Genomic DNA, 26,180 nt, shown 5'->3' with positions numbered 1-26,180 from the left:
AGGGGAGTGGTTACAATTGACTGGTGCATAATAATCCCAACACTAACCTGGCATTTGTACGGTTTTTCCCCCGTGTGGGTTCGCAGATGTCTGTACATGTCTCCGATCTTCTTCACCTTCCGTCCACACACCGTACACACAAACGGACGCTGCCCTGAATGGATCTGAAGGTGTACCTAGAAACGAACACAGAAATAAGACTAAGAGGCGATCAAGTCAACAAATATTTCCAAACACCATGAACATAAACAGACACTGCCCTGAATGGAGGAGAACCTGTACAAAACACACACAAAATAGAAGGTGTTCACTTATATACAATGGTTTTAACAGCTGAAAATTGTCAGCTGAGTGTCTGTTTCAGAGTGAGGGGTTCATTCCAAGGGCCATAACTCTTGTTAGAAGAGGTGAAATGTCACACAAGTTGAAGGTGTACAATTTCCATTTCTGTCCAATATTCCAATTAAGTTTCGTGAATGTAGGTGCAATACTTTTGTAGCTACACGGTACAGAAAGGTACAAGCGTGACTCCGATATAGAGCCTAGATTTAACTGTCCTGGTGTATAACTAAAAGTATTTCAGAGAGTCCAGCGCATGAATCCAGAACATCCAGCTTCTTTAAAAGAACATTAGATTCCCACTTTATGCAAAGCAGGACTAAGACAGAAATAAGTATTTTGGATCTCTCATCATTTTTCCAAGTTCAAACTTGTTGATCGATTAGCCATAAAGACAAACATTTAGTCCTGAAGAATTTGTTAAAATCTTAAATTATTTGAACGATGTATTTTAAAACTACTTTAGTTGGTTACCAAAAGCAAATGATGCAAAAAATATAATCTGAATGGAATCAGCAAGCCTTCAGATACATTCCTAAGAAGGCATCATACTTACATACTACAAGTAGCATAGCATATTTCTTTCAATATTATCATGTAAAAGGTTTAAACAAACATAAATACAGTTACCTGTAGTTTTTCCGCATGGAAGAACCCCTTACAGCAGATTCCACACCTGTACGGGGACGACTCCTGAGGGCGTACATGAATCATGGTGTGTCGTCGCCAGTTTCCTCGCTCAGTGAAGGTCTTACCACACACTGCGCAGCTGTACGGCTTTTCACCTGTGAAAGTTGACATGAAAGATGAATATATATTTCTTCCTGAACAGTATCTTAAAGAGACTTGAGCAAGATCTTTTGTTTTCATCCCTCCACTGCTAATCGGTCTGGTAATCTTTAAACTAGAGAGTCAAGGCCGGAACATCAACACTAGTCTGTTTTTGTAGTCAAATAAGGAGCACAACTTAACAATGATTTAAGTCAGAGTTACGAGCTTTGCCATGACATGTGGGTATTGCATATGACTTCATGTGCAGAAAGTTTCATTTGAATGTCTTGAAGGGTTTTTCATTTTATTTTTTTTTGAATATCTTGAAGGGTTTGCATTTAGACAAGTTTTTAAAAATGCACTCTTACTCCCAAATAAGATATTCCACAATTAATACAAATGTTATAATTTACTGAAAATGATGAATATATAGCACTCACTAGTCATTTAATATTTGTGCGTTTTCAGCTATTAAATACACGGTTTCAATATTGTTATCAGTAAGTAATATTTTCCATAAATGCATTATTTAGTAAGTAATTAAAGATTCATCACTCTTAATTTATGTTTGTTATACACATGTATTTACTGATTTTAAAAAATTATCACTTTAAACGATGCCAACATCACCATGGCTTAAAACAATTCTAAGCCCACTAAAACAATATTCGCTGTGCAACTGGAAGCGACCAAATTTCAAAGGCTGTCCATAGACCAAATGAAAATCTCACCTGTGTGTATTCTGGCGTGCATTCGGACCTCATACTTCTGCGAGAATCGTTTATAGCAAAACTCACACTCGTAAAGTTTGCGGTCTTCTGTATGGATCATCATGTGCCGCTTACAGTTGCTCTTATTTGTGTACTGAAATTAAAAAACCTACGGTCTGAGATAAAATGTTATGTTTCTTGAGTTTCTTCATAAGTTTCTCCCAACAAGCCCAATGTGGATATATGTAACCCTCAGCATAATTTGTTTTATCTGTTATAAAAATTATTGAGAATGTTTGCGAATTTAGGGCCATTTAAGGTTGTATTTTGTTAATTTTGAAATAAAAGGGTGTTGTTCTATTGATGTTAAATCATTATTAACAAGGTAAGGGCTATTACAGTAAAACATGGGGGGAAAGGCAATTATTTTCATAGTATATGGGTGGGTGTCTTTTTTCCCTAATTTGGACCCCGAAAGGGTAAATTTGCTTCTGTAGGGGGGTGTTATATTTTTTAAGTGCCTTCCCCGGTGGTTATATGTTTAAATGGAATAGCCCTAAGACTAAATAATAAATGTGCTGACTCTATATTTTATGGCGTTGTAGTTCTTAAAATATATATAATTTTTGGGCTTGTTTGAGTAATATGTGTTCATATAAATTTAAATATCGTGAATATTCAAACAAAATACAAACCAAATACAAGACCAAAAATTACATTAAAAAAAAAAAAAAGGATGATTCAGTGACAATGTTTTCTTTAAAAAATGTCAAACCTGTCAGTCATTGAATCTGTAAGAGAGCAGCTTCTAGGCCATCATTGTACTTTTGAATGTTAATTTGATTCATATATTATTTAGATGTTTACTTTTACTATGATTACTACAGAAACAAGCTCAGTAGACAAAAATATTACTGTTAAATAAATAATACAGTTGAAACTTGTTGCCTCGATATCTCATGGCTCGATATCCTCGTTGACTCAAACCAGATTAAAAGGATCGATTTTATTTTACTCTTTGTTCATATAAAATTCGATCGGATGGCTCGATTTCTTGAGGGTCGATATTTCTCCTTGCTCATAGTCATTTTCGCAGTCCCAAGTAAGAATTTCACACTATGTTTTGTTTGCTTGGATCAATGTCATTCTCGCGGGTTCAGTTAAGAATCTCACACCTTGATTTGTTTGCTTGGCTTCATTTAGCACAAGGCGCTAATCAATTAAAATTGCTTGACTGGTATTATAATTATTATCAAATTTAAATGGTTTAACAGCTTGAATAAACATGCCATCACTTTAAGTTCTGTCTCTAATTGTTATCCATCTATAAATTTCTATGCATTTTGATATACCTTATGAGCTATGTTTGTGTTACCCATTGTTTAAAATTGCTCGTTTGTTGTTTTAGCATAAATGTATTTTTATAGTAAAATACAAAAAATTAAATGATATTTTCTAAGTATCGAATAAGTCATGTTACGAACTTTACAATTGTAATTATGTCCAATAAATACGCTTCTCTTCTCATGCAGAGATAGCGTAGCCAATAACAAACGACGTAAACAGTACTTTTTTGTAACGAATAAAAAAATGACATTCTGTAAGCAATCCCACTTGGCTCGATATTCTCGAGGCTCGAAATATTTTGGCCGGTCCCTAGAATATCGAGCCATCAAGTTTGGACTGTATGTTTAAGGTACTTGATAATAAATATTTGATTTTGGTTGCTTGGTGACCCATCATGTTATTTTGATATAAGATTTTAAGTTTTTTTTCTTTTTTTTAGGCTTTATAAAAGAAGGCAATTGTTATTATTGGAGAAGTTTTGTAAAGTAATCACCAGTAAAAAGCTTTAAAGGTTTAAAACTTCATATTAAAACACATGCTTTTTTCCCCATCTATTTCGAGGGTCTAATCAACTGAGCCAAATGTATTTTTTAAGGCCTTACTATCTACCTGTCCCAGGATTTATATAAAGTCTGTAACTAGACACCCACCTGTCTTCCGCACACATTACAAGCATAGATGTAGCCCGAGTATTTGGTCCGCATCGAGTCGGATCTGACGAGGGTCGGGGAATTGCGTCCTGCAAGCAGACTTAATGTCTCCTCATGACTGCTGGACTTCCCTGGGCTCTCGGGCTTGGCAGGGGATTCAGGGTCACCTCCTTCTAGGAAAGCAATGAATTAATCGAGTCAAGTAGGTTGTTTTAATTTCATTTGCAACATGTTCAATTTGTGTACTGACCATTTTGAAAATAATTGCAACATTTAAGCCCTTCCAAAACATATATGAAAGTTACTTTCAGTATAACTATGTATGCAGGAGGACATTTATACAAAAACATCTAACATTTTTATCAGTTTCAAAGTTATAGTTACAGTAAATAAAAATACATCTCTTTCATATTGTATTGTTTCAAGGAAATATTAGAAGTGTGTGTATATATATACACACTGCCAATCTCCCCTACCTAATTCCCCCCATTGCCTACTGGTATATCAAGCCTCCATTCAGTATGTCAAACAATTTCTTACCTGTATGCACCTTCAGGTGGCGTTCACACTCTTCCTTCACATTGTACTGTTCCCCACAGATGTTGCACGCATATATGTACCCCATCTCTCCATCTCCTCCGTCCTCTGCAGCGTCTTGACTGTTCTCATCGCCTTCCCCGGTATCCATAGCACTGCCAATGCCATTACCGCCTATGTTTATGCTGCCTCCTGAAAAAATATTGACAATCTTTTATAAATTTTGCCAAAGCTATCAACCCCAATGTTTATGCTGCTGTCTGAAAGAATATTGACAATCTTTTATAAATTTTGCCAATGTTATCAACCCCAATGTTTATGCTGCTGTCTGAAAGAATATTGACAATCTTTTATAAATTTTCCAATGCTATCAACCCTGATGTTTATGCTGCTGTCTGAAAGAATATTGACAATCTTTTATAAAAATTTGCCAATGCTATCAACCCCAATGCTGTTGTCTAAAAGAATATTGACAATCTTTTATAAATTTTCCAACGCTATCAACCCCAATGTTAATGCTGCTGTCTGAAAGAATATTGACAATCTTTTATATATTTTGCCAACGCTATCAACCCCAATGTTTATGCTGCTGTCTGAAAGAATATTGACAATCTTTTATAAATTTTCCAATGCTATCAGCCCTGATGTTTATGCTGCTGTCTGAAAGAATATTGACAATCTTTTATAAAAATTTGCCAATGCTATCAACCCCAATGCTGTTGTCTAAAAGAATATTGACAATCTTTTATAAATTTTCCAACGCTATCAACCCCAATGTTTATGCTGCTGTCTGAAAAAATATTGACAATCTTTTATAAATTTTGCCAACATTATCAACCCCAATGTTTATGCTGCTGTCTGAAAGAATATTGACAATCTTTTATAAATTTTCCAATGCTATCAACCCTGATGTTTATGCTGCTGTCTGAAAGAATATTGACAATCTTTTATAAAAATTTGCCAATGCTATCAACCCCAATGCTGTTGTCTAAAAGAATATTGAAAATCTTTTATAAATTTTCCAACGCTATCAACCCCAATGTTTATGCTGCTGTCTGAAAGAATATTGACAATCTTTTATATATTTTGCCAACGCTATCAACCCCAATGTTTATGCTGCTGTCTGAAAGAATATTGACAATCTTTTATAAATTTTCCAATGCTATCAACCCTGATGTTTATGCTGCTGTCTGAAAGAATATTGACAATCTTTTATAAAAATTTGCAAATGCTATCAACCCCAATGCTGTTGTCTAAAAGAATATTGACAATCTTTTATAAATTTTCCAACGCTATCAACCCCAATGTTTATGCTCTCGTCTGAAAGAAAATGGCAATCTTTTATAAATTTTGCCAACGCTATCAACCCCAATGTTTATGCTCTCGACTGAAAGAATATTGACAATCTTTTATAAAATTTCCTAACTCTATCAACCCCAATGTTTAAGCTGCTGTCTAAAAGAATATTGACAATCTTTTATAAAATTTGCCAACGCTATCAACCACAATGTTTATGCTGCTGTCTGAAAGAATATTGACAATCTTTAACACAATTTGCCAATGCTATCAACCCCAATGTTTATGCTGCGTCTGAAAGAATATTGACAATCTTTTATAAAATTTTCCAACGCTATCAACCCCTATGTTTATGCTGCTGTCTGAAGAATATTGACAATCTTTTATAAATTTTGCCAATGTTATCAACCCCAATGTTTATGCTGCCATCTGAAGAATATTGACAATCTTTAACACAATTTGCCAATGCTATCAACCCCAATGTTTATGCTGCTGTCTGAAAAAATATTGACAATCTTTTATAAAATTTTCTAACGCTATCAACCCCAATGTTTATGCTGCTGTCTGAAAGAATATTGACAATCTTTTAATAAAAATTGCCAACGCTATCAACCACAATGTTTATGCTGCTGTCTGAAAGAATATTGACAATTTTTTATAAAATTTGCCAACGCTATCAACCCATATGTTTATGCTGCTGTCTGAAAGAATATTGACAATCTTTTATAAAATTTGCCAACGCTATCAACCCCTATGTTTATGCTGCTGTCTGAAAGAATATTGACAATCTTTTATAAAATTTGCCAACGCTATCAACCCCTATGTTTATGCTGCTGTCTGAAAGAATATTGACAATCTTTTATAAAATTTGCCAACGCTATCAACCCCTATGTTTATGCTGCTGTCTGAAAGAATATTGACAATCTTTTATAAAATTTGCCAACGCTATCAACCCCAATGTTTATGCTGCTGTCTGAAAAAATATTGACAATCTTTTATAAATTTTGCCAACGTTAACAACCCCAATGTTTATGCTGCTGTCTGAAAGAATATTGACAATCTTTTATAAATTTTCCAATGCTATCAACCCTGATGTTTATGCTGCTGTCTGAAAGAATATTGACAATCTTTTATAAAAATTTGCCAATGCTATCAACCCCAATGCTGTTGTCTAAAAGAATATTGACAATCTTTTATAAATTTTCCAACGCTATCAACCCCAATGTTTATGCTGCTGTCTGAAAGAATATTGACAATCTTTTATATATTTTGCCAACGCTATCAACCCATATGTTTATGCTGCTGTCTGAAAGAATATTGACAATCTTTTATAAATTTTCCAACGCTATCAACCCCAATGTTTATGCTGCTGTCTGAAGAATATTGACAATCTTTTATATAAATTTGCCAACGCTATCAACCCCAATGTTTATGCTGTCGTCTGAAAGAATATTGAAAATATTTCATAAATTTTGCCAACGCTATCAACCCCAATGTTTATGCTCTCGTCTGAAAGAAAATGGCAATCTTTTATAAATTTTGCCAACGCTATCAACCCCAATGTTTATGCTCTCGACTGAAAGAATATTGACAATCTTTTATAAAATTTCCTAACTCTATCAACCCCAATGTTTAAGCTGCTGTCTAAAAGAATATTGACAATCTTTTATAAAATTTGCCAACGCTATCAACCACAATGTTTATGCTGCTGTCTGAAAGAATATTGACAATCTTTAACACAATTTGCCAATGCTATCAACCCCAATGTTTATGCTGCGTCTGAAAGAATATTGACAATCTTTTATAAAATTTTCCAACGCTATCAACCCCTATGTTTATGCTGCTGTCTGAAGAATATTGACAATCTTTTATAAATTTTGCCAATGTTATCAACCCCAATGTTTATGCTGCCATCTGAAGAATATTGACAATCTTTAACACAATTTGCCAATGCTATCAACCCCAATGTTTATGCTACTGTCTGAAAAAATATTGACAATCTTTTATAAAATTTTCTAACGCTATCAACCCCAATGTTTATGCTGCTGTCTGAAAGAATATTGACAATCTTTTAATAAAAATTGCCAACGCTATCAACCACAATGTTTATGCTGCTGTCTGAAAGAATATTGACAATCTTTTATAAAATTTGCCAACGCTATCAACCCATATGTTTATGCTGCTGTCTGAAAGAATATTGACAATCTTTTATAAAATTTGCCAACGCTATCAACCCCTATGTTTATGCTGCTGTCTGAAAGAATATTGACAATCTTTTATAAAATTTGCCAACGCTATCAACCCCTATGTTTATGCTGCTGTCTGAAAGAATATTGACAATCTTTTATAAAATTTGCCAACGCTATCAACCCCTATGTTTATGCTGCTGTCTGAAAGAATATTGACAATCTTTTATAAAATTTGCCAACGCTATCAACCCCTATGTTTATGCTGCTGTCTGAAAGAATATTGACAATCTTTTATAAAATTTGCCAACGCTATCAACCCCTATGTTTATGCTGCTGTCTGAAAGAATATTGACAATCTTTTATAAAATTTGCCAACGCTATCAACCCCTATGTTTATGCTGCTGTCTGAAAGAATATTGACAATCTTTTATAAATTTTGCGAATGCTATCAACTCCAAAGTTAAAACTGCCATCCCATCAATATTGACATTTTTTAAATTTTCTGTTCACCAGTACTGCAAACGTTAATACAGATATCTGATTCATTGATGAAAATATTGAAAAAATAATATGGACCGCTGACGTCAAAACGGAGCATCCAGCCACATCTAGAATGCATATTGAGGCCCAGACTCATTACAGGGGCCTTTTTTTAATGATGCGAGAGTAAAAAAACCCACCTAGGGTTAGGTTTAGGTTAGGGTCATGAATTCACTTCAGAGTCCTCAAGGGGAATTTGTCTCAGAGGGCTCCAGAGCTAACAGCTTAAGCAACACATATACTGTATAAAAGATAATTCCCAATACCTGCTAAACTATCAGTAGCCACTTCAGACACTTCCTCCGTAGCGGCCACATAAGTCTCCTCGCTGTTTTCCGCACTTCCATCATGGCTGATGTGGCTCACATGATTAAGAAGGTCGGGATTCGCCACTGTGCTATCTAAACCTTGTCGTTCTGACTTGTAGTCATCACTGGGTACGATGTCTCCCGGTAAATATACTCCACCAACTTTTAAGTTTGCTGATCCAAACATCATTTCTCTCTGACGTTTCATTTGTTTCTCCTGAAAATTTTAACGATGATGGAATCCATGAAGTGACAATAGTTAACAGTTAACTTTGACTATCTTCCTTATTAACTGTGTAATGATTGCATTTTTGTGAAGTGGTTTTTACAACTTTTTTTGGGAATGGGACCAAGGCCCTCAAAGTTGTAAAGATAAAAAAGCGACAACATGCCGAAAATTGTAAAATCTACCATAGTAAATTTCAAACAAAACAAAACCTTGTTTAAGATCCTGGGTCTGAAAATAGACTGTATTTAAACATTTCTGTACTAGGCCATAATAAATATACATGTACATTTGGTTTGGGTTATCTGACCCTACCTATGAAATAGGCGCCAAGCCTACTGTTTTTAGTCAGCTGTTAAAAAAGAAAAGAAAAAGAAATATTTTGTTTAGGTGTATGTTTTAATATGTAGTTGAAAACCTTAAAAGCTCTATGCAAAATATTACTTTAACACCATTCTCCAATGATGACAATAATGTTCTTGCATAAAGCCTTATCAAAAAAAGAAAAGAAAAAAAGCCTACATCATAACATGAACCTACCCTACCTGTTTTGAAAAGGATACATGTTACCCTAACCAAACCATTTTTCGGCCCTACATTTGCAATTGACTTATTAATATTTTTTTATTGGGACTAATGATTGTTTTTCGATTCTTAAATTCGGGCCAAAACTGTGCCCATTCACAATAACAAATGCACTCCTTTTTCATAATTGTGTTATTAAAATACAAAAATCTAAAATCCATCAAATTACACTCATTTTATTATGTGCAAATACAAGCTTCATTATACATGTGTAGGTGTATTTTAGGACAGAATTCACAACAGTAATAGTATTTGCCCAATTTCTTGCACAACGTGAGTGTTTTAAAATTCTGGCTGTTGCACAATTTAGCAAAGAGCTCTGCTATTTTTGCAATTTAAAAGGCCCTCACGCCATTCACAAAAACGCCAAAAAAATAAATTTAATATCAAAGGTGACCATGACGTGTATAATAATGGGTTTTCCAAGCATAAAATTTTCCCCTTTTGTGGACCAAACACCTTCAGATATCTGCAACCAATTCTAACATATAAACATAAACAAGCACATACCTCCCTCATGTGAACATCAAGGTGAGACTTGAGTGTACTGGACAATGTGAACAGTTGGGCACAGATTCCACACATAAAAACCTCTGCCCCATTGTGCGACACCAGGTGATTCTGCCAGGCCATCTTGTTTCTGTATACCTATTAAAATAGATGACATTTTGAACAGTTTGGTGCAGATTCCACACATAAAAACCTCTGCACCATTGTGCGAAACCAAGTGATTCTGCCAGGCCATCTTGTTTCTGTATACCTAAATAAAATAGATGACATTGTGAACAGTTGGCATAGATCCCACATATAAAAACCTCTGCCCCATAGTGCAAGACTAGGAATTAGATTGTTATAGTTTGGCACAGACTAGACACTTAAAATCCTCTGTCCCATTGTGTGACAACTGATGATTACTATGCTATGTAGACGCCAGGATCGGTAGAAAAGCTTGCCTTATTCTCAGACTGGTCGAGTTAAAAAGTTTTATTTCATAATTATTTTTTATGGTAATTTATTTTAAAATTAAGATTAAAAGCCACCAGGTACTAACCTTTGCACACAGTGGACAAGTGTAGATACCATTCATATTTGTTTGTCTGTACATCCCGTGATCAGGGGGTGGTGCTTTCTGAGCTTCGGCTTCTGCTTCAAGTTTCTTCGTCTTTGCGATTGTCTTGCGGACAATTTCTTTGACGACAGGCAGATCTTCTAGGCCAAACACCGTCTCGGTCTGTGTGGTGTTGTCCTTCACACTGGAGATAACGGTGGCACCCTCCCCGCCTTCATCTATTCATAACAGAACCAGTGCTAATTTTTAACATTTCCAGAAAAAGGCCTGGGCCTGTTTATTTTTTTGGCTAAAATTGGTAATATGGAAGGCTTTATAAAAATAATGAAAAAAGAAAGTGATAAAGTTTGTTTCTTTTAGAATACAAAAACTCTTCCAGTATATTCAGGGTTGCCAGCACTTTGGTGAAATGTATTTCCCTGACTTTTCACTGACCAATTCATGTTTTTCACTGACCAAAATCGTCAAACACATAAACGGCCTCCTGACCTCCCCTATAGCCGTCCAATCCTCCCATTATCTTTTTGCATGTAAACTTGTATTTATTTTCCAAAATATAAATCATTTACATTGTACATCAAAGTAATGATTCAAACATAGTGTTCTACTATTCTTAACTATTTCTATTCAAACACAGTGTGACTGTTGGTCAGTGAAACATGTGAAACATTAGCATGAAAACAAGAACATAGGGCTCATTTTGGCATATCATGAAATAATCACTATAAAATTAAAGACTTTGAATGAGTATGGTAAGTAAGTGTGAAAAAAAGTTAGTGTGAAAAACATAGCATTGCATAATTTAACCAGTTTCCATCATGTTTGCAAGACAAATCCTCTTGTACAATTTCTTAGTGTCAAAGCAAAAAGCAAAGCAGGTTATATGCCAATATGGTAGTTTGGTATACATGTATACTGACTAGATTTTGTTAGTAATTAAAAGCCCTTCTAGTTCTACCCAACACTTAAACTCTGTGTCCGTAAGCCAGTTATTATTGAAAGATGTCTGTTTTGAACTCATATTTGTTAATTTGTCATGCTAACAAGGAAGAGCCTGAAACAGAGTAATTTAATTATATTATCTGCCATCAAATCCCTTTATTAGATGATATAAAGAAACCGCAACACCTGAAACAAGGATAATAATCTATAGATTAGAATATAATGTCAGGTAAATTCTCTTTTCTGGTGTTATATTCCTACAATACAACAGAAATTACGTATTAGTCAGCTCTGGAGGCAAGGGTTGCAAAGCCTTTCAGTCTTTAGGCTGAATGATGTTCTAAGGTAAATAATGGGTATTATAATCACTAAGTTAACATATAATGCTTCTTAATATCACAGTTTACTGTTATTTGAATTTAATGCTTAACTGTGAGAGTGATAAAGTCAAATATTAAATGCCTAAAGACTGCCATAGCCAAGAAAGACCTTCAATGCGTATATTTTTCGACCTTTGAAATAATTTTTCCCTGACTTTTCAGGATTTTCATTTTTCACTGACCAAATTTCAAAATTCCCTGACAATTCCCTGACCTTGAAAAAATACCCAATTTCCCTGACTTTTCAAGTCCGCTGGCAACCCTGATATTAAATTCTATGATTAAAATTTTTGTCAGTTTTCAAAAAGGACCATGTAAAGAAAATGTACATATGTTGCTGTCTTACTTTCAGCCCCAAAGTTGACTAGAATCAGTTGTTGGTGGTTCTCATGGGGTGTCCGTACCGTTATCAACTGCTGGCTACCAATTGTTTCAGCTGAACTCAGACTTTCCATGGTTGTCTTGATGTCCATGTCAAAGTCAGAGTTCCTTCATATATACTGAAATAAATAGGTCAGTTTGGCATTACAATGTAGATGTGAAATTGAAATTGCTTGGAATCAAATTCACATCAAGCTAGTAATAAAACTGTTTTGACATGCACACTTGAATTTGTTCTAAAACCTTTTGCAGACAGGAATTATTTTCTTTATAAATCCTCCATACATGCCATATTTGGGAGACTATTCCAAGGGATTTGTTCAGAAAGGCTGTAGATTCAGGGGGATTTTGATTGAATTCAGGGGGATTTTTTTAGCAGGGATTTTTCCCCCTTCAGGAGATATGTCATGGACGATCCTTCATCAGGAGTTGTATTGTGCATTTCACATACTGTAGTACTCTCCCAGGTAGAACCAAGCCTTACGTTAATAAAATAGCTTTTCATTAAAAAATAATCAATTTTGTTAAATATTTCTGAAAAGGTAAAATCTAAAAGCATCTTGATCACCCTATAAATTACCAGACCCCAATCAAAGGCTTGAAAAGTAATACTTAAGGTGAGAGATCACTAATTTATCCTACCATAGCTTCAAATGCTAAAATACAATTTTCAAGCTGATAGAGCACTCTAATGATTGACCATCAACACCATAATTCATAATTTAGCCTTAAAATTGAGCATTTTTTACTTACAAAAATGGTACCTTGAAAATTAGAATAAAAAATATGTGATGTTTAAACAATAAACAATACACTCTAGAATACAAAAAAACAACAAGTTTTTAAAGCCACATGCATGCAAACTTGCTGACTATCTAAATATATAGATATCCATATGTAAACCATTCCAAGGGCTTTCCAAATTTCCTCAATATTTCAGTGAATTTATAAATCACATGACATTGGTAAAATATCTGTCATTATCTTTTCTAACTTGTTCACAGCAAGACTAAGTGGTTTTCAATCAAAAATTCAAAATGTAACTTTCAGTAATAGCCTAAAATATTAGACGTGTTATACGGGATTCTTCCAATCCCTAACGTCTAAACGGGAATGTGCAAAAAACGGGGGTGTTTTAAAAATATTGAAATTGTTTTAAGTGAAGTATTTTATGGTTGAAATTGATCATAAAGAGTTATATTCATATTTTACCATGTAAATGAAATGCTATTTTGCACTAAACAAGCATTTAATGCATTAAAACAAGTTGTTTACCTTTCCAATAAAACGAAAGTTGACTGACACAGAAAACAATTATGCGAAGGGGAACAACTCAATACAATCGTAATAACTCGGCCTCCTCCGACAAAGCTTCGAGATAGACCTCGTTCTACAATCGTAACAACTCGGCCATGGCCGAAATGTTCCGAGCGATTGAAAACTGTGCCCTGAAGCCTTGTAGGTGCCCTTCATGTATATATCGTTATGTTTTGACAGAATGAAATGAAGAAAAGCCGTCAAACTCATAATTATAAGTTGGATATTTATTTTTTGTGTACGGAACTATTATAAAATAACATTATCTGGTAATATTTCTTGTTTTTATGATATTTTATAGACGCTATATGCTTTAACCCGGAATCCTGATCGGAACAACTACCCTCTTTTGATACTAAACAATTTGTACGTGAAGGATTTGCCATATCAAAAATCTAAAAAAAATCCGTCAACGTACAATTATTTGGACTAGATTGGTAGTTGATCTGCTTTGCCACAAATTACATATCAATTTGGTTGGGCCGAGGCGACCCAATTCACAAATATTAGACCATAGGGGCATATGTACGGATGACTGTGAGATGAACAGAGCCACGGAAAATCCATTTCAAACTTTACCATAAATGTGCTTCCCATAATCCCACCTTATTCTTTAGCACCAGAGAAGCTATTTTTACGGCAAAAACAAAACCACTGCATTTAATCGGCACTGCCGGGCCACTTGGAAGGTAAAAACACGGCCCATTTCCCCCACTATTCCCCAAGACCTGTGGGGACTGTGGTTACAATTGACTGGTGTCAAAACTAATCATAGATGGTGTTGACTTTTAGTTGGAAAATGATACCAGTCATTTCGGATACAATTTAAATAAAAAATATGAGTAAAACATAAAATAAAAACCTCTTAGTCTTATTTTCTTTGACAGACAAACTTTAAAGCTGCACTCTCACTGATTTAACATTTTGACAACTTTTTTAATTTTTGTCTTGGAACGAGCCATTTTTTGCAAAAATCCATGGAAACCAGTCATTTAAGACTGCTGACAAAAAATAGATTGTAGATTTTCATATTTAAGTTAAAAAAATGATGTTTTATGCATTTTTCTTTAAACCGTTAGTATAAAACATTAATTTTCGAACGAAATATGTAAATCTACGATCTGATTTTTTGTCAGCAATCTTATATCACTGGTTTGCAGATATTTAGACAAGACAAAAAATAAAAAAGTTGTAAAATTGGTATATCTGTGAGGGTGCAGCTTTAATTCAGAAAATGAATAAGCCAGAAAAGTCTTTGAGATTACCTGCACTGTTTTAGTCAGTTCACAAAACGTGATTTTTTACATGACAAAAACATACAGCATTATAATGAGAAAGTTTATTAAGATGAAACTGGAAATTGAGTTACTCAGAAAAACACATAATACCAAACATCATTCAGGCGATTCCTATGCATTTATTTGACATTGACCAAGATCAAGCTTCTGTGTTCCCGATCTCTTCGGCGCATGCGAGCGTTTCCACAACAAAATTTACGAACATTTGGACAGCTTATAAACAGGTTTTACAGACATAACTAATGTAGGTAACTTACCAATACGTTTAATAGCAATACAATTCAATATTTCAAGCAGTTTGCTACAATGACGCTGTATATTAGTCGCGCAAACAAAATTTTACAAATGGCTGCCAAGCGCCAGGTGAAGCGGAAGTAGATTTTGTAAAGGGAGGCCACCCAAGGAAGATCAGGAAAGTTTAGCGCGGGAAAATTCAAATTGGCGATTGTATTTTGTCATATCACTGATCGCCATGGTTAATGGGTTCCGACTTCGTGGTAATATACTAGATAGTTCGACCATGAACTAATCATGGGGATAAATAGATTAAAAACGGCGAGATCTGTATGGATCTGAGCCATTTTTTTATTTTCGAAGGGAATTCAGATTACATAAGATCTATGACAGATTTCTTAAGACGGGAGCAACCCCAGCGCAGTTCTATTCAACTTATATCGATGTTTGTCAAATTGTGTACACACATGTTTACTGACCTTTTTTCGGATGCTATGTTCACCCCCAGAAAGTGTGTATGTCTATATATATTTAAAACATGGAATATATTTTTATCTAAAAATAAGGCTGCTTAATCAACTGCGGCGCTTTGTCCTAGTAGAACTGGGCACTTGACATCTTTAGATCTAAAAGAAACTACCTCTTATTCTCACCATTGCGTCTTATGCACCAGTCAATTGTAACCACGGCCCCCAGGTCCGGGGATAGCCGGGGAAATGGGCCGTGTTTTTACCTTTCATGTGGCCCCGCAGTGCCGGGTGAATGCGGTGGTTTTGTCTTCGCTTTAAATATAGTGGTGAATGGGCCTTACCTAGGGTCCCTGGGGTGCGGGGGCATTTGGCGGGAATTTTACCATCTGTTCGTCCCCAATTTGCGGTGAATTGACATATTTGCATTGTAGTTTATACCAGTTTCATATTTCAGTTTGCTCTGGTGTTTTTGTTCGAATTTGGTCCTTTATAGAAAATAATATATCATTCTAGACCAAACACTGAGTCAAGTTGCTGTACGCGTAACAAAAGGGGGTGGGTCAGCCTCAACGAGTGCATACATTATTTAATTTACATAATTTACATAATGCCACGGATGGGGTTAATTATTTTTTCAATGTATATTGAGCTTTACTCACCTGGCTTGCGTATACATTATCAACTAAAATTAATCCGACGGCTTAACCTGAGACGGACGGCGAGTAAACATTGAAACGACGTTATATGCATATGACTTCGTCGCTACGCTACTTTGCGACATACTATCCCGCCGGGAAGAATCATTCCAGGAACCCACGAACCCAGGCAGATGAAGACGCTAGTGACCAGCTGAGGATTAAGGCTTGTATCTGTGTCAGAATGAACTAATAAATTAGCCCGTTTATTGCGAAACTATGTCCCCAAATGATTTGGCAATTACAGAAAGCATGCAGTTTACGAAATTAATATAATATTCAATACGTATGGCTATTTATGGCGAACAATACCGTTCCTCGACGCAGTGGCCAAAATCCTGGAGAAGCGTTTCGCGTTGTCAAGCTTGAAGCATGGTCATATGAAGAGGCCCTGAAGTTGCAGTACGGACGTCAGACAATGGCACTCCACGTAGAGCGGTACCGTAGGGTCAGCCACCGCTCAGGCAAAATTTTGAACCAGTACACATTCGTGTGCGAAGCGAGCCGGCAGTGTACATAATCTGTCGCACTGACACGGTGACACCCATCTCTGATGAAAGGAGTTAAAGGAATGGTTTAGCCGTGGGTACCCGGCGATGGCACAGAGTCTGTGAATTGATCGAGTTCTAAATAATATTTGTTTCTGATATTGAATATGCCATGTATTGTGTTCCTCTTGTTTTGTGTCTGTTGCAGTTAGGCCTTTACCTTGTGCCTAAATAAACCAGCCTTTTGTTAAATATGTGGCCCTGCAGTTTCCTTTGTTTTATTGAAATTATTTATTGAATGATTTATATAATAAGATTTGCCGGTAAAGTGCAAATAGTATTCCGGCCGAAAACAAAAAAAAGCTGTACTTTACTTTAATTTTCACCGTTGCAGAATAGATAAAAACAAATCAAGCAATATATCCCCTCCTTTTAAACACTACGTCGCTGGTAATTATGCTGTCTTTGAAGTTGAGTAAAGTGAGTTTTAACGTATGCAGAAGATTAGGGTTGCAATGCAATGTGGTAATTTCCGCATTATTTAGTGAATATATACCACCCCAAACACGTATCCCCTCCACTGTGTTCCTATTATGATAAGATGGTCAATTTGTTTTACATTGGCAACGATTTCTTTTTAGAACTGACTTAGTCGACAAACACCATAACAACAACAGGCAGAAACTCATAAAGTAAGAAATTTATAAATTCAACCCTAAATATGTTTTTTCAAAAGCGTTACTAACGGCTTTGGGCAGACAAGAATTTAACACTTCTTGTCTCATTTAAAAATAGTAATTAACAGTCGAGCTCAAATTTCTGAAATTTGAACTTTTGATTATGTCACAGTTATCGTTGAAACACGCATGTAGTTCACATCTTATACGAAATAAATTCCATCGTTTCCCTATAAAATCTGAACGAGTCCCTTTAACCAAGGGCAGTAATGTCAGGTGCGTCCATGTTTCCTGGTTCATTGTTTTGGCTGAAAAACGTCGTAGAATCAGTGTTAAAGCTGCACTCTCACAGATATACCATTATTACAAAAAAAAATTATCTTGAAAAGAGCTAATTTTTGTAAATCATGACCTGCAAACAATGATATAAGATTGCTGACAAATATCAGATCGTAGATTTTCATATTTCCGTTCGAAAATAAAAGTTTTATGGCTTTAAGAAAAATGCATAAAACATCAATTTTAGAACTTAAATATAAAAATCTGCGATCTAATTTTTTGTCAGCAGTCTTCTGTCACTGGTTTCCACGTTTTTTTCGCAAAAATTGGCTCGTTCCAAAAAAATATAAAAAGTTGTCAAAACGTTCGATCTGTGTGAGTGCAGCTTTAACGTCGAAACCTGTGATATTTAGGACGGATAATGATCTCTGATACTACTGCTTGTCAAATATACATGTTGTATGTATCGATTACCCATTTTATCTCGTCCACAGGTCAAAATGTAGAACTCGATCCATTTGTTGACGGAAGTGTTAAATAGAGGACTTCGTTTTAAATGATAGATGATTTGTGGACGTATATATAGTTCATTGTCTGGTGTTCAAGCGAAACCACTTTTACGGGCAATTACAACAGCATCTACGGAAATACCAGTCATGTCCGAATTCGCCATCGGAAGAGGTAAGTATTTACAATGTACCTTCGTAAACATGAAATTTAAAATATTATTTGTAAGCCTTACTCAGTGTATATAGAGATTTTTTCTAAACAAATCGTAACAATGGACGATAATATATTAATAATTCTAATATTTTTAGGTCAGACGTGCCCGCCCCGTGCCCCAGGCGTACTCCGTCTCTACAGCATGCGCTATTGTCCGTACGCACAGCGTACCCGTATGGTTCTCGTCCATAAGAACATTCCGTAAGTACAGGTTTTATTTTTCTCTAACGTAATCTTTGTGTATTTATAAATGCCACCGAGTGTTCGTGTTGGACTGTACATTTTTGAATTGTCTATTTGGAAGATATACAAACTACGCTTTGTAAAGTAGCTTTCGTCCGAACAGAACAGCTGTTATCACTCCAAACATTGGAGTCCAAATTATTTATCCTCGTAATACCCCAGTATATACTATTTCGCAAATCACAGTATATACATTTTCACAAATCATTTGAAATATTCACAAATCATTTAATTTTCTATTCATGTCAATAGCTTAACCATTGACTCTTTCTTCTTAGACTTTTGAAACGCTTTAAAAAGTGTTCCATGGATCTTGTATTCCTTAAAAATTATTTTTTTTCGCCGTTCTGTGCGACACTGGTTCATTATTTTCAGCGCGGAAATCGTGAATGTCAACTTGAAGCGGAAACCAGACTGGTTATTCGAAATGAGTCCTACTGGACTGGTACCAGTCCTGGAATGGGACGGAGGCCACGTGCTGCACGAGTCAGCCGCATGCAATGACTATCTGGACGAAGCGTACCCCGAGCCCCGCCTCAATCCCGCCGACCCCTACCTCCGGGCCCGAGATAGACAGCTTTGGGAATCTATGGGCAAGGTCAGTGTTGGTTATTGATATTGATTCACCAAGAAACTTTAAAATTGCTTTTGCACCAGGTTCAGATCAATCAGTTGATGTTAAAAGGGGTGCATCTTTGGACATGCGCCCCTTCCTCAGAACCAAAAAAGACTCAGGTTTAAATGTTGATAGTGGGTTTGAAGTCTTCCTCCAAGATTATTTTGGCCTTTAAGTTAAAAATGGTGCATTTTGTGGTGCATCGTATTCAAAAAACATTCTCCGATATTGACATAGATAAGTGATCTTGAACGTTTTTAGTACATGTAACATTGTATTATTATCCCCCGCCGAATCGAAGATTTTGGGAGGGGGATATCGTTTTAGCATTGCCCGTCCGTCATTCCATCCGTCCGTCCGGTACCATATCTTGGTAGGCATTGATCAGAAAATGTTCAAACTTGGTCAGAATGTTCCCCTTGATCATATCTCGACCACTTGTAAAAGTGGGTCACATGGGGTCAAAAACTAGGTAACTAGGTCAAATTTTAGAAAAATCTTTGGAATATACTAGAGGCATTATACATGGTCAAATATTCATGAAACTTAATCAGAATGTTTTCCTTGATGAACTCTTTGTCGTAAATAAAACTGGGTCACATATAATCGAAAATTAGGTCACTAGGTCCAATCTTAAACCCTTGTCCGGAACCATATCATGGTAATGATACGTCAAGTTATGTTCAAAATTGGTCATGATGTACCCCTTGATGAAATTTGGACCACTTAAGAAAGTGGGTCACATGGGGTAAAAAACAAGGTCACTAGGTGAAATCTTAGAAAAAAAATGGAACATATTAGAGGCATTATACATGGTCAAATAACCATAAAACTTAATCCGAATGTTTTCCTTGATGAAATCTTGGACTTATTTAAAACTGGGTCACATATGATCGAAAATTAGGTCACTTGGTAAAATCTTAGATTTTTTTTGTCCGGAATGGAAATGATTGGTCGGATTATGTTCAAACTTGGTCATGATGTACCCCTTAATGACATACGGACCGCTTGTAAAAGTGGGGCAAATGGAGTCAAAAACTAGGTCACTAGGTCAAATCTTAGAAAAATCTTTGAAACACAGTAGAGGCATTATGTATTGTCTTATATTCATGAAACTTGATCAGAATGTTTTCCTTGATTAACTCTTGGACATGTTTTAAACTGGGTCATATGTGATAAAAAAAAATAGGTCACTAGTTACTGTTATCACTTCAGACATATCTGAACTTTTACTTTGAAATCATTCAAATTCATAGAAACTATTACAAATGTTACTCTATATACAAAACTTTTATTGCAAATAATTCCAAACAAACTCAAACTTATATCCAATGTTGATAACAGGCCAATTTCTCTGCAGCCATATTACAGGATAATGTAGGAATATTCAACCTTCTTTTCATTTCCAATCCATGAACTTTGCCTAATCAGGCGGGGGATATTAATTCAACGAATTTGCTTGTTTACTTTTATTTATTTATGGGGGGGGGGGGGGGGGGGGGGGGTCAGGAAGTTACTTCAATCTCCCTTTTTGGTACTCAGTTAATAGTGGATATTTAATAAGTATTCGGGTCTCAAGGGGGTATGCAGTACGCAGAAATTCGCATTATTCTGGAGGCCAACTATCAACATCCGGTCGAACATTTAAGTCACACTCCTGTTTAAAAACAATGCATACACATGAATAACAAACAAATCTTTAGTGATAAACCTTTATCTACTAACTATATAATGCATTTATATATTTCATTGCATATTTATTACAGAATATATATATATATTCAGTTGATCAGCTCGTTTTATGATGTAGCGGGAACTGCTGGTCAAGACAAGGTAGTGATGGACCGACTGTTTCGCGCCTTCACCAGATATGAAAAGGAACTGGTTTCCAGAGGGCAGGGACCTTTCTTCGGAGGTATTGATTTTTATACGCCCGTTGTTGTTTTTTTAAAAAGGGAAGTTTTTATAGTTTTACCTGCGGCAGAATATTGTCCGTGCAATAACTTCAGAAGCCTGTCTAATCATCACCACATTTGATCAGAATGTGTATTGGCATACTATCTTGAATAAGTTCGATAACCAGCCATATCCCTCAACTTACTCGAGATATCGCCCTTCAATTAAAGATTTTTTACCTTAAATTGGTCTTGTCCTCTCAATAACTTTAGGAACCTTTGTTAAATCCCCACCAAATTTGGTCTGAATGTGTATTGGTATGTCTTGGACATGTTTGATAACCAGCCATATTTCTCTAGTTTCTCAAAAGTAATCGTCCTTTAATTATTGAAATTACCTAAAATTGGTCTTGACCGTTCAATTTTTTAGAAGCCTGCAAGATAACCACCAAATTTTGTCAAAACGTGTTTTGGCATAATATCTCGGACAAGTTTAAAAACCAGTCTGTAAATAGTCACTGGAGAGTTATCGACCTTGTATAATAAATTACTTTTAAAGCCTTCATTCCATCATCACCAAATTGAGTTGGATTGTTTATGGGCAAGTTATCTCGGACAAGTTCTATAACTAGCCACATTGCTAAGGTCACTCACGAGTAATTGCCCTTTAATCATAGAACTTACCTTAAACTGGTCTTGTCCGATCAATAACTTTAGAAACCTTTGTCCAATCATCAGCAAATTTGGTCAGAATGTGTATTGCCATTAATATCTCGACCAAATTCGATTATCATCCATACCGCTCGTGTCACTCGAGAGATATCATCCTTAAATAATATAAGTTACCTCAAATTGCTCTTGTCCGATCAATAACTTAAGAAACATTTGTCCAATCATCACCGGATTTGGTCGGAATGTGTATGGGCATAATATATTGGTCAGGTTCGTTATCCTGCCATGTCGTCTCAGTCTTTACAGTGTCCGCTCTCTGAATTCGGCTAAACACACAACTACTAATTACCTAACTTAAATAAGGACGGGCGTTTTTTTTGGCGATAGTTGGCGCTCTTTTTATTTCTGTATAATTACTTAAATGATATTATTCAATATTCTAAATATTGAAAAGAAATAGGTAACAGTGTTTTTTGCTTTGTTGGATTAGGGGGAGGGGGCAAAATTGCTTGAGGCTGAGCTCTTTAATGTTCAGTTTTAAAAGGTACAGAATTGAATCATACTACGTTGTTTAATGGATCATATTTTCTAAATACCAATTCATCTTGCGATACTGTACTTGATGTGAATCGCAATTTTAATTTATAACAAGCATTGCCAAATCTTGAACTTCATATTTGACCTATTGCAGGGAGCAAGGTTTGCATGGCGGACTTCATGATATGGCCATGGTTTGAACGCCTACCAATCGTGAACCAAATAGTCCCGGAGACAAAGATCACTCCGGACAAATATCCTAGGCTGGCCCAGTGGATAAATAGCATGTACGAACTACCGGCCGTAAAAGAGACAAAGTTTGATGTCGAATCACATGCACACTTTTTGAAAACACTTAGGGTTGATAAAAATCCGGATTATGACTATGGACTAACACAGCCAGCAAAACTGTGATTTAATCATGTTACTTTGTTAACTCAGTATATTGTTTATGTTTTCATACAGTGACATTGGTCAGGTGTTTGTGAGGACTAGACAACTTTTCAAAACTAAACTCGTTTACATGCATCCAAGGGCTATTCCAGTAAAACATATAACCCCCGGGGGGAAGTCAATTATCTTAATAGACGGGTGTCTTTTTTCGCTAATTTGGACCCCAAAAGGGTAAATTTGCTTCTGAAGGGGGGGGGGGGGGGCATAATTTAAAAGTGCCTTCCCCCTGGGGATTATATGTTTAAATTGAATAGCCCCAAGTACTTGTGTAACAATTCTTACTAAAACTATTTGAAAGCCCACATGTGCACTCAAATGATTTGTACATGGTGTTCAAGGTAATCAGTCACAATAATGGTTATAATGTTTTATTGCATATTGTTATTGAAACATGAGTAATTTTTTGTATTTTTTATAAACATAGTCGAAATAAAATTAATCTGTAAGAACACTGTATAAAATTGATTGTATACAACAACATGTAATAAAAAATCAACAATAACATAATGTTCACAATGTTCTCACTTTATGCAAATACAATCGAACCCCTTTGGCTAATTCTTCGTTGGCTGGAACTGGGTGTAAAAGACTGATTTCTATATACTGAAGGTAAGCATTCCCGTTTGGCTCGAATTTTCCGAGGCTCGAGGTATTTTCGCCGGGTCCCTGGGTGTTCGAGCCAACGGGGTTCAACTGTTATAAAGTGATTCACAAAACTGTTTAAAAAATCGCAAATACTCATGGGTGAAAGTTTTCAGCATTGATACTGAATTCAGTATTTTGGAAAATATTTATCCTATTTAATGTATTGTAAAAATGGCATTTCCCTATGTAAACACCCTATTTTCAGTATTTTGAAAAATTCAAACTTTCACCCATGAATACTTTAAAACAATTTAAAGTAGTTCTGTCACGAAAGTGATGAATACAACCTACCGCCTGTACACATTATGGTTTAGGATGTGAGCATGAACATGATTGATATAAAGCTCGCCATTATTATGCCATTGTGACTTCCTCCATCCTGATATAAACCTCGGCAACATTATGCCATTGTGACTTCCTCCATCCTGATGATTTTAAGATCACTTTTTACAAGTAGAGATCGAAAGTCAAAGAAAATGATAAAATTTCAAAATACTATGCTAACATTATAGAACAAGAGGCCCAAAAGGGCCTATGCTCTACTGGCTGTGTTTGTGTGGTCAACATCACTGTTTTCGAAAAGAACCAACCCCTTATAGATATCTGAATACTCAAAACTGAAGACTGTATTATGTTCGCAAGCATTTATTACACAATAGCATTTTTTTATACTATCAAGGCCCAAAATCTAATCATTTCAAGGCCCATAATCTAGGCATGCATGTGCTGATCTAGCTGGTTTTCGAAAGGAACCCAGCTCTAATGGATATCCAAATACTGTACAAGTTTCATCGAGATACAATCAAAACTGAAGGCTGTATTGTGTTAACAAACAATTGTTTACTGACATACTGATTTTTTTATACTATCAAGGCCCATAATCTAGGCATGCATGGGCGGATCTGGCTGGCTTTCGAAAGGAACCGAGCTCTTATGGTTATGTAGATACTGGACAAGTTTCATCGAGATACTATCAAAACTGAGGGCTGTAGCGTGTTAACCAGGAATTGTTTACTGACAAACTGATTTTTTTATACTATCAAGGCCCATAATCTAGGCATGCATGGGCGGATCTGGCTGGTTTTTGAAAGGAACCAAGCTCTTATGGATATGTAGATACTGGACAAGTTTCATCGAGATACAATCAAAACTGAAGGCTGTATCGTGTTAACGAGCAATTGTTTACAGGATTTTTATACTATCAAGGCCCATAATCTAGGCATGCATGGGCGGATCTGGCTGGTTTTCGAAAAGAACCGAGCTCTAATGGATATGTAGATACTGTACAGGTTTCATCAAGATACAATCAAAACTGAAGGCTGTATCGTGTTAATATGAATTGTTTACAGACGCACGGACGCACATACTACGTACACATTACCATCGCATAAGCTCTTCTGGCCTTTGGCCAGTAGAGCTAAAAACAAATGACTATCATCATGGAAATTGTTTTCAATCATTTCAAAACTGAAAATAATTTATCATATGTTTCTAAGTTAAAAGACCTTTTAAGAAATTTGGTTTGTACATTATGAAGATATATTGATCTTCATTTTTATTATTACAAATACAAGGGTGGATTTACTATGAACATATCTCTGTCAAAATAGATGTTCAAGTATATACATTTTTCAAAACTTTGCGTTAAACTCAAAACTGCTTTTGCTTATTCATGTCTGTATCGACCATAAATGGCAATATATTTACCATGTCACAATTTCTGGTTTGTATGGCCATCTTTGTGTTTGTTAGAAGATAAGCAATGGCAGTTCAACACTTCCCAAACAATTCTGATAACATTCAAATGAAAAACTATATAGTACCACCATCCAAAAATCTTGTTTATATCAACAACCGTGGTTCTACAGTTTATGAAACAACCAGACTCGTCTCTTTATTTAAAGTCAGGACTATATATCCATTGGTTCACGGCGTTGATCCAATGGTTCAGGGTGCTGCAAGTGAAAAAGCTGCGCCACCAAATCACCATCAATTTCCCTGTTTTTTTCTAATGTCTCAAAAATGTAAGACATTCTTGAGCCGACTTCAAAACGTTTTTCATTTGGAAAACCACTCTGTAGAATATTTGAAAGATCAAAAAAGAATTCCGGGAGACCACATGTTACTACGCCTATCACCTCAACAGATGCTGCCGTGTTTGCTGCATGTTGACAAACCCTGACGATCGGGGCTCCTGAGGCGCCATGCTCCATAAAACAATGGAAAAGCAGCACAAATGGAGCGTCGAAGGGTTTGTATCCTCGATCAACTAAGGTTGGATCTTTCCCTTGATAGGACAAGTGCGTTTTATAATATCCTTTTTTTGTTTCTAGCCATTCCTTTGCCTGCACCATCTCTGGCCCATTAGGAGAGACAACCTTACAATGCGGATCAAGGCGTTTCTGATAACATTTTGGGTGACCATAACCAATTATTTGAACTGCGTTCAACAGTGATCTGTCAACGTATTCTTTCCTAAGAAACATTCGCGGAGGTAATCTCGTATCTGGGTTGGCTATTTTAAGAATTGCAACATCATGAGGCTCATCGAAGTACAACCATTCTTCCAATTTGTAATTAGATATGTCTGGTTCAATGGGTGAAACATTGAAATTTATTTTCACCAATGTCAGATTTCTCTTACAATAGCTTCTTTTCTTATCAGGAT

General features: G+C 35.7%; 3 protein-coding genes across 6 annotated transcripts in view; 1 reads left to right on the top strand and 2 right to left on the bottom strand.

Moving 5' to 3' along the window:
• LOC128242752 (zinc finger protein 45-like) overlaps window positions 1-15,272 on the bottom strand; it is a 21,737-nt gene extending 6,465 nt beyond the window's left edge. For 2 of the 3 annotated variants that reach the window (XR_008262694.1, XM_052960025.1), the window contains exons 1-10: window positions 15,143-15,272; window positions 12,236-12,389; window positions 10,550-10,785; window positions 10,009-10,146; window positions 8,646-8,904; window positions 4,358-4,546; window positions 3,818-3,990; window positions 1,842-1,974; window positions 970-1,124; window positions 48-176 (exon numbers count right to left, since the gene is read on the bottom strand). Coding sequence is in view for 2 of the 3 variants with exons in the window: in XM_052960025.1 (XP_052815985.1) it covers window positions 48-176; window positions 970-1,124; window positions 1,842-1,974; window positions 3,818-3,990; window positions 4,358-4,546; window positions 8,646-8,904; window positions 10,009-10,146; window positions 10,550-10,785; window positions 12,236-12,362 (1,539 nt within the window). In the remaining variant the exon portion in view is untranslated. Of the gene's footprint in view, window positions 1-47; window positions 177-969; window positions 1,125-1,841; window positions 1,975-3,817; window positions 3,991-4,357; window positions 4,547-8,645; window positions 8,905-10,008; window positions 10,147-10,549; window positions 10,786-12,235; window positions 12,390-14,852; window positions 14,995-15,142 lie in introns of those variants that run through there. The other variant, XM_052960026.1, reaches the window with a different exon arrangement.
• Window positions 15,019-23,366, top strand: LOC128242754 (glutathione S-transferase omega-1-like). 2 transcript variants are annotated; one of them, XM_052960030.1, is made up of 7 exons: window positions 15,026-15,129; window positions 17,414-17,464; window positions 18,223-18,409; window positions 18,547-18,652; window positions 19,070-19,292; window positions 21,096-21,225; window positions 22,569-23,366. In XM_052960030.1, the coding sequence occupies exons 3-7, from the start codon at window positions 18,292-18,294 to the stop codon at window positions 22,826-22,828; spliced, it is 837 nt and encodes a 278-aa protein (XP_052815990.1). In that variant the 5' UTR covers window positions 15,026-15,129; window positions 17,414-17,464; window positions 18,223-18,291; the 3' UTR covers window positions 22,829-23,366. The 2 variants fall into 2 exon arrangements, with proteins under 2 accessions (XP_052815991.1, XP_052815990.1); XM_052960031.1 differs by lacking the exon at window positions 17,414-17,464 and having other exon boundaries at window positions 15,019-15,129.
• LOC128242753 (uncharacterized) overlaps window positions 23,220-26,180 on the bottom strand; it is a 30,154-nt gene continuing 27,193 nt past the window's right edge. Inside the window, exon 8 of the mRNA XM_052960028.1 lies at window positions 23,220-26,180. Within this exon, the coding sequence (XP_052815988.1) occupies window positions 25,423-26,180 (758 nt within the window). The 3' untranslated portion in view covers window positions 23,220-25,422.

This window comes from Mya arenaria, chromosome 8 (assembly GCF_026914265.1).
Source record: "Mya arenaria isolate MELC-2E11 chromosome 8, ASM2691426v1".
Lineage (NCBI taxonomy): Eukaryota > Metazoa > Mollusca > Bivalvia > Myida > Myidae > Mya > Mya arenaria.
Note: the sequence above shows the minus strand (reverse complement) of the source record. Positions and strands in the feature narration are given on the sequence as shown.

Bases quoted from the DNA above. Each gene is read 5' to 3' on its own strand.
- LOC128242754 (XM_052960031.1), top strand. From the start codon at position 18,292: ATGATTTGTGGACGTATATATAGTTCATTGTCTGGTGTTCAAGCGAAA. The intron at 18,410-18,546 runs GTAAGTATTTAC...TAATATTTTTAG, and splicing joins CGAATTCGCCATCGGAAGAG to GTCAGACGTGCCCGCCCCGT. The intron at 18,653-19,069 runs GTAAGTACAGGT...CATTATTTTCAG, and splicing joins CTCGTCCATAAGAACATTCC to CGCGGAAATCGTGAATGTCA.